The 9,140-nt window shown below is 32.5% G+C and overlaps 1 protein-coding gene across 1 annotated transcript; it reads left to right on the top strand.

The window, feature by feature from the left end:
- The first annotated feature begins 4,274 nt into the window (after positions 1-4,274).
- Positions 4,275-8,188, top strand: LOC133181273 (glucans biosynthesis glucosyltransferase H-like). Its single transcript, XM_061315803.1, has 2 exons — positions 4,275-4,520; positions 6,086-8,188. Exon 2 carries the CDS (start codon positions 6,120-6,122, stop codon positions 8,106-8,108), a length of 1,989 nt encoding a protein of 662 aa, XP_061171787.1. The 5' UTR covers positions 4,275-4,520; positions 6,086-6,119; the 3' UTR covers positions 8,109-8,188.
- The last annotated feature ends 952 nt before the right edge of the window (positions 8,189-9,140 follow it).

Raw genomic sequence — 9,140 nt, 5'->3', positions numbered from 1 at the left:
TGCTTCCAGACCCTTACCAGTATATGCTTAAAAATGCCAGTCCCCCCCCCCCCCCCCGGAACACACACAAACTTTCATAGCGTCTGTTGACTTTCTTCATTTTTTTTTTCAATGAACTATTTGACAAATACCTGTATGTCTCCCCTTCCCCTCCCCAGTTGAAATTGCTACTTTCGGGCCTATTCTCACACGGCTTGATTTTGTTTTATATTTTGTCCTTTCAGCAGTAATAACTTGAAAAGACTTCATGGCGACAAAAATAGGTAATGAAATGAAAATTCAGTTGTTAAATTTGATCTTTCTTTTTAGTTCTCTTGTTGTCGTACATGTGTATTATAATTCATGGTTTGATATAGAACTGTTTCAAAATAGGGTATTCATTATCTTAACTCTCTTTTTATAAAAAAGAAAAGAACATTAGACTAAAAAATGCCAAAACAAAAGATTTATCTATTTCTTCTATGCTACCTTGTCCATCCAGTTGATTTTTATTTATTTATATATTTTTATTTTTATTTATTTATGCATTTTGGCCCAGATTGGGACAAGTGTGAGTCAATTCAACACGCAGTTCATAGAATTGAATAGAAGAGGCTGCTTCAACGTAGCAGAGAAATAAAAAAAAAACACAGAATAAAGGATAAATTTATACAAAACATATATAGATAAAATATCAGCATTTTTTCAGAGTTTTGATCCCGCTTGTACACAAAGAATTACAGTCATCTTAATTTCAATAAATAAATCATTTAAGTAAACTTTAGTAAACATGTATATAAAGTAATGTATAAGACATAAAAAAATTTCTCCGTTTATCTCCTTTTATCGACAATTGTTAATTCATCCTCGACAAAAACTGCGTGTAATTGCAACACTTTCGGAAATCGTAGTCCTTTCTCAAGCTCTCTGGAATTTCGGATACGGTTATCACCTAACAATTTAGGGAATTTAGAGTCTTCAAACCACCCCAGAATTGCCAGTTTTCCAAAGCTTCTCTGGAGAACTATGTCCATCAAATATAATCAAATGATATACAGAATGTTGATAATGACAAAAAAGAAAATGAGGATGGAAATTTTCAGTGACCCCCCCCCCCCCACCCACACACACACAGAGTATTCAGTATGGTCACGTTTTTATTGTCAAAGTTTTGATAAGGTGACTTGTCATTTTTTAGTTTAGTTTAGTTTCTCCCTGCCTCGGCCCAGCTTCCCCCTTCTTCACTTTGTTAATCAATTTTAAGTGTCTGCTTGATGTAGACAAAGTCCCTTTTTGAACCTTTTTTTTTTTTAATTTTTTAACAATTTAATAAAAATATACATATTTTTTTGTACTAATTTTATTTTTTTAAAAATCCTTCCATAAAATAATAGGTGAGAACAGCAACTTGATACGTTTCATTAGAAATATTACTATATATCTTATTTTCCAATGAATGAGGTTAAAATCAAACAAGAAACGATGGAAATGTTACCCAACGGTTAAATCATCGGGATCGAGATGCCTCTCATACTTCGATACGGATACGGATACGTATACGGATACGTCAGATAGAACAATCTCTAATACTAACAAATGATGATAAGAAAGAGTTACAATGTCTTTCATGCAAAAATTATGTTTAAGAATCCTCTTTCAAGCTCACAATAAACCATATCATTACAAGTACTTTTTCTTACCTTTAAAATTCTCTTACAGTTTGACACGTACTTTTTAGCTCACATCAACGAAATTGGGGGGAGCTTATGTAGTACCCTCGACGTCGGCGTCCCAGGTTAAAGTTTTTGGAGCAGATTTCATTTCAGGTACTTCTGTGCCCTATATTAATCAGAGATGCATGGAAAATGCTTCTAGTATGTTTCACTGTACCACTCAGAGTTTCAGAAAGAAATTCTTAGAGAATTTTGAACAAGAGAACCACTTTTTCCCAAATTGGACCCCTTTAATTTATTTTTTATAAGTAAAGTTTTAAATCATTGAATAGTCCTACTGTCACTGTAATTGTCTTTTTTATAAACTGCTTTTATTTTTTCTTGTCCAAAAATTTCATGTTATAGTATATTTTGTTTTCTTTGATTTATTTCCCTCCAGATTTTATGACGCGTCCCCAGCTCGCTCCATCAGAGCGTTTCATGTTTTTGTTTAGTTACCGTGATAGATAACTAGGTAACAAATTTATTACGGAGATGGTCGTTAGTTAAAGATGTCACTCACTATACACAATAATAGCACTCTCTTGTAAGCACTTACGAAGACAAGGCAAAAATGTACACAGCTCTCTCTCTCTTTTTATATAAAGTTATATGTACTATAGAGTGTATTTTTATAAACCAGTTATTTCCTAAATAGATTAAACTTCAAACTTTATTGTAGATGAAAGACTTTAGAAAAAATGTAAACTTCAAAACTTCATCAATCACAGAGCAAGAAGGTATCTCTCTCTCTCTCTCTCTCTCTCTCTCTCTCTCTCTCTGAGGGGGATATTCAGGTATTTACACGATGCATTTGCACCAATTAATTGTTATTATTTAGATAGTTAAGTATATTTGGATTTGTACAGCAATATCATAATGGTGATTTAATCCATTCATTATTTCTAAGGTTGCTTTTAAAGTTATGCAAATATTTTTTTCGATGTTCTGAAATCAAAGATGGAAAAGAATATTATATCAAGTCCTTCTGTCTGTTATTCTGCTTGACTCTGCGTTTTCCTATAACTTTAATAAGCATTAGCTAGAAACTATATGTCACAACACTAATCAAGGACATTTTTGATAAGATCAAGGTCATATGCAATTAAAAGTATAAAACACGATAAAGGCTACAGACTGACGGTGCTTCAGTCACTCGTGTTTAACAGGCATCTTGTATCATTGCATATTTGATTGTATATTGTATCATTGTATATTTGATTGTATATGGTATCATTGTATATTTGATTGTATATTGTATCATTGTATATTTGTGTCATTGTATATTTGATTGTATATTGTATCATTGTATATTTGATTGTATATTGTATCATTGTACATTTTTTGTATATTTGATTGTATATTGTATCATTGTATATTTGATTGTATATTGTATCATTGTACATTTTTTGTATATTTGATTGTATATTGTATCATTGTATATTTGTATCATTGTATATTTGTATCATTGTATATTGTATCATTAATATATTGCATCATTGTATATTTGATTATATATTGTATCATTGTATTTTTGATTGTATATTGTATCATTGTATATTTGATTGTATATTGTATCATTGTATATTTGATTGTATATTGTATCATTGTATATTGTATCATTGTATATTTGATTGTATATTGTATCATTGTATATTTGATTTTATTTTGTATCATTGTATATTAGATGATAATGGCGAACCATGATGTGCAAAAATTCATTAATTGTAATTTTTATCTAAAAAGGTGACTGAACTCAAACATTCAGAGAATGACTATTTCATTATTCATATCAAAAACGTGTTTAACAGGTTTGAAAACAGGACTGTTTTAAATAAAGTGATAAAATTCTTTAGAATTACGAGAAAATGTCAATTTCCTTGTTAATAACTTAGTTATTTACAATATTTTTTCAATCATTTTCCCCCTACTTCTATTCTTGATTGATGAATGTCATTACTTGCGGGCCTTAGGGAATCTATACAGACGATATTTCTCTGTAGTTTATAATTACCTTTGGTCATTAATTTTCGACAAGTTTGCATTTGATGAGAAACATTTCTGGTGATAAAAGTTAATATAAATATTCTTTGTTTTTCCTTGGAGTGTACAATATTTCCATTTTATTAGCATTCGTTGAATTCATAAAGTTAAATTTGATTTATTTTTTTTCTGTTAGGCTGCATGTTTTGAATGTTAATAATTCTAATTAAGTAGACTAAAATTGTTTAATGTATTCAAATAATGTGCAGCTCGGACTGTGATTAAAACAACATGCAGCCTTCATAAATTGTAGATTAGCTTTGTAGCATTTTTATAATAGCTTTAATCTTTATGAACTTCGAACTGAAGGCAACCAAAATATTAATGTCAATTTGGAATTTTCTATATTTAAAAAGGATTGTGGTCTCACTTACAATGTTAAGTATTTATCTAGAATTAACGCATTATAGATCAAATACCATCTATAAAAACATTTATAAATAACAAAAGTTTCTGATCCCACGAGTATGCAAATTAGACAAAGACACGTCATATTTTTTACCTCCAGCGTGATTTGTAGGGAGAGAATGGCGAATTACAAATTGAATAAATTTCATTGTTTTTACAGATTTCATACGTAAAGGAATGGAACACCTCGGCATTGATCCACTATTTGTGATGGATTGTTTCTTCCGAAACACGCCCTTTTATACCAAGACAGGTTTAATTATTTGCTTGTCGGTATTACACATTGCACGACCTAATTCATTACGTGTGTAAAAATATCATGAAATTATGTCTGGTCTATTGAGAGGTGTGTAGGCCTTCATGTGGAGTTCTCCTTTGGTAAGATACTTTTAATTCTTTATTGGTGATGGCGTGGAGAATCTTATGACGGCAACTACTATTATATCATATTGATTATATAAGTATTAAAGAATAAGTGTTTACAATATTACAGGTGATATATTTCATGTAATAAGTCATATCTACTTTTTCTTATCTTAATTTATTAATATATATACTTTTTATTATTTGAATACGTTATAATCATGATAATTAAAGAATACTTTGACAATTCCATATGTATACTTAGAGCTCTTTTATGTACAGTATTTACACGTGTATCAATCAATCTCCAGCATTGCAGAGACATAAAAATTACATAGAAAGAGAAAGTAAGCTTTAATTACTAGGACTGAAAATAGTTTTATCCGTTCCAACATGTTTCGACCACCTTGAATCTACATATCTTGAGTAAGCAATATTGATGCCACATTTCATAACAGTATCCGGTCATACTTTCATAACAGGCGATTGCTAGAACATCTTGTGCTTTATCGGAATAAACTGTTGACTACATTCTGTGATTAAAACAATAGAATCAGAAAGGAAAAAAGCATAACATCAGTATGGTGGCATATTTCTGCCCTCTACATGCAAGATAAATTATGTCGACATGCCAAATAATAATGTCTACGTGCAAGTTATATGTTGACATTAAAGTTTATACCATTTTTTACATAAGATTTTGATTTTAATATGGACAACTTTGTTTACAGTTTCTGATATCATTTATCTATGCAAGATGCAACATAAGTATGTAGACATGCGATTTAAATTATTTATGTCAACATGCGAGATAATTATGTTGCCATGCGACCTTTTTATGTCAACATGCGAGATAAATATGTTGCCATGCGACCTTTTTACGTAAACATGCGAGATAGTTATGTAAGCATGCGACTTTTTTATGTGTTGACAGGCGACTTACTTATGTCAACATGCAAAATAGTTATTTCGAACAGTTGCATACCAACATAAATATCTCGAATGTTGACATAAATAAGTCGCATGCGTGTACATAATTATATCGCATGTTGTCATAAGTTGGTTGCATGTCTAAATAATTATGTTGCATCTCGCATGTATGATGTCAGATACTGACGTTAGTAAGTTAAGTTACCCGTAATAAAATCTAATTCTCTAAAAAAAAAAAAATGGTAACTTGCATATTAGCATACTTATCTTGCATGTAGACATAATTATCTTGCCTGATGACGTACTTTTCTCGCATGCTGACATAATTTAACTTGCAAGTAAGGGGGGGTCACTTTTTTCATGAGATCTAGTCATGTGCAATTACATGAATTTTTAATATTCATCATTCTTTATTATATTTCTAAAATTTACAAGGCAACTTGAGTATTAAAAATATTTTCCGAAACTATTTTTCGACAGAGAAATACATTGACACAAACTTTTTTTCCTTCTCAGCCAAAGTTTGGTTGATTCTGATAACTAACGAAAAACTTGAAAAAGAGATCAGGAATTGCAGTTTGGCATTATCGAGAGCTATTTAATGTATGATTCTTTGCCGTTCTTTGTAAATTCCTTCCTTTCATTTTCAGGTTGTTTGGAATTGGAAGAAGTTATTTAAAAAACATGAATAGAAACAAGAGAGTGTTTATATTCTTTGGGATTTGGATTTTACTTGCCTTTATCGCCATCTTATTAAACGTGTTGAACGTGGATTGGACCAAAACCAACTACATAAACGCCATCTTCATCATTGTAGTATTGGGTGTTTTACAGGGAAGCGTGATGGAATTCCCCATGCAAACTGTGGCTACATTATTAATAGGTGGAGAAACTCGAGACCCACAAAGAGCCAAGTGTGACAGGTTTACCATTCTTTTGAACTACAATCTTCTTGCGCTCAGTAAAGATGAAATTGACGATTGTTTGGATAATATGTTCCAAGCTTTCATGGGGAACCTGAGTCCTAATGTCTCAGCTGTGCTTGTTAGTGCAACTGGTGCACAAGAACTTAAAGACTACGAAATAGAAGTAGTACAAAAATACAGATCCCTCATATATGATCATTTATTCCAGGAAGGGGTATCTTTTGCTGAAGAGGATTTTGATTCAATCAATCCTGCACATTTGGAACATTTGTGGAAATTATACGATGATGTGGAGAAATCTGTATTTATTACAGAGTACTTGCATGATATTTGTGATCGATTTGCGCGTGAATTTATGGTTATACATCGTGTCAGTCGCGTATTACGCAAGTGTGGACAGTACCAGGACCTGATGCTCCTTTCGGAAGGGGATGACTTAGCTTTCACATACTGTGACAGAGAATTTTATGGCAGGGATGCTAGACCGTACTCAGAGCCTCTATTTCACGATTCAGAAGACGTGAATAACATTTTTGGAAGAAAATTTGACTATACTTTAGTGTTAGACGGTGATACTGGTGTACCAGATGGGTGTGTTTATGAGTTATTGTCCATCGCTGCAGCGAATCCTGAGCGAGGAATCATACAGCCTGCCATCAAACTGTATTGCAATGACACAGACACAATTTTTATGCACATAGAAGCAATGAGACAGTCTATTTATGAACCAATGACAAATGCAGTGATGGCTTTGCTTGGTCAATCAGCTTACTTTGGGAAGGCAATGATAAAAAATAAAATATATATTGAAAGAGTGATTGGGACAAGAGATAATTTAATAGAGCGAGTTCCTGTCGATGTTTTGAGTCATGACACTTTCGAGGCAGCATTATTACAACCTTTATATGCGGGTTCGGCGTATCTCCTAGAAGCACCCTCATTTAATTTCGTTACATGGAACATTCGAGAAAGACGCTGGAATCGAGGAGAAGTGCTTTTAGCGATGTACTTCTGGAAGAATGCCGTAGGGAGGCTTATGAGATGGATTCAAAGGCAGATGAAAGGAGATAAGTTTAACCCTACAAAACTTCGTACCGAGTCTCATCTCGATTTTGTGAGCAGTTTCATTGCCTATGCTGCTCTCAGACAGATGATGATGAAACCATTCTTACTTTTTTACGTTCTTATTCACATCAGCGTACATCTCCGATACAGATATGCTTCTATCATCATTGTAATGTTTCTAGTTCTTGTATTCCCAAAATTTGCAACGTGTAATAAGAAGAACTACAAATATGTCATTATTGAAACTATCGCTTCTATTTTACAATTCACACCAGAAGCAATAGTGGGTTGTGTTAGATTTGTGAAAGCAGTACAAGCGAACCTTGGTGCTAATGTTAAATGGATCCCGCAGAGGGCAGTAGAAGACGAATTTAGAGCGTCCAATTGCTTCATATCCAGTCTAAAACATCTTTGGGGATATTCAGTTTTTGCTGTTATTTGTAGCATAATCATTGCATTATTTGTGGAACAAGCTTTATTATTGTTAGTCATGTTTACCACATTATTTTTCCTACCCCTTTATACTGGTGTAACGTCACTTCCTCTGAAAAAAGAGGTAGAACGCCATTTTTACAAAACAAATGTCGAAATTGCTACTGGCGCAGCACACACTCCGGGAATTTACAGATCATTTGAAGATTCTGAATGTGTTAACAAAGGTGCAGAGCTAGATATTATTTGATATTTTTTTCTTTATATTTCATCATATTATTTATAAATATTTATACAAAATTGCGTGCTATAAGTAACATTCTTTTTTTTTAAACCTCCTAAAATGTATTTTGTTACATTAATTTGTGTACATAACAAAATAAATGAAATTTTTTAAAAAATGTTTTGTAATAATGTGTCTTTTTTTCACTTCCAACTTATACTCATAGTTCCCTTTCTAAGGAGGAAAATTTTCAAAATCATACGTCAGTTTTAAATATTTTTAATATTCATATCAACCAAATTGAATATTTGAATTACTATACCTATACTGATTCCTAAATTACATAAAAATCTTTATAAATAGAGATTCATAGCGTGTTCTACTAAATGTTTTTTAAAAAGCCTTAGTCGCTGCGTGGCCTATGTAGTGGTTATAGCGTTTGCTCTTGATTTGTGGAGTGAGGAATTAATCCTTATGTTGCGGGTCCGAATCCCACTGCAGGACGTGGAGGCCAGTCCTTCGAATGAGACCGTATAAACGAGGTCCCGTGTCGCAGTAGGTGCTTGCACGAAAAAGATCCCTCACTGCTCAAAGGCCGTAAAAGCCGAGTACAAGTCTGAATTTGCAGCCCTCCAGCAGCAAGTAATGGATTTTCAATATGAGTGAAAAATTAGCGAAGGGTGTTAAGCAAACAAGAAAAAAACGAAGCCTCCCTCTTTACTCCTCACAAATTTATTAACAGCAACAAAGGAGAAATCTCAAGAGTGTTGCACAACATATTTGAGAAGTGGTGTTAGTCAGATGTGGATACTTAAAGACTCTAAAGGAACTATTAGAAAATTTAAAATCACAAATTTTTCAAAATCCAAAGTATCAAATCGCACGCCATTTCAAGACTATATACAACCATGCCCCATGACAAATTAAAGACCAGGCTTTACATACTCCAAAGTTGATATTAAAAAGATCTTAAATTCTGATTGTCAATATCTAATATGTACTTTTTGGAGACCAGGTCTTCCAACAATCTGTTAGAATTGCCATGTGTTCTAATTGTTC

The sequence above is a fragment of the Saccostrea echinata genome, unplaced genomic scaffold (genome assembly GCF_033153115.1).
Source record: "Saccostrea echinata isolate AGI-Se365-2 ecotype Australia unplaced genomic scaffold, CSIRO_AGI_Sech_v1 ptg000008l, whole genome shotgun sequence".
NCBI lineage: Eukaryota > Metazoa > Mollusca > Bivalvia > Ostreida > Ostreidae > Saccostrea > Saccostrea echinata.
Note: the sequence above shows the minus strand (reverse complement) of the source record. Positions and strands in the feature narration are given on the sequence as shown.

Bases quoted from the DNA above. Each gene is read 5' to 3' on its own strand.
- LOC133181273 (XM_061315803.1), top strand. From the start codon at position 6,120: ATGAATAGAAACAAGAGAGTGTTTATATTCTTTGGGATTTGGATTTTA.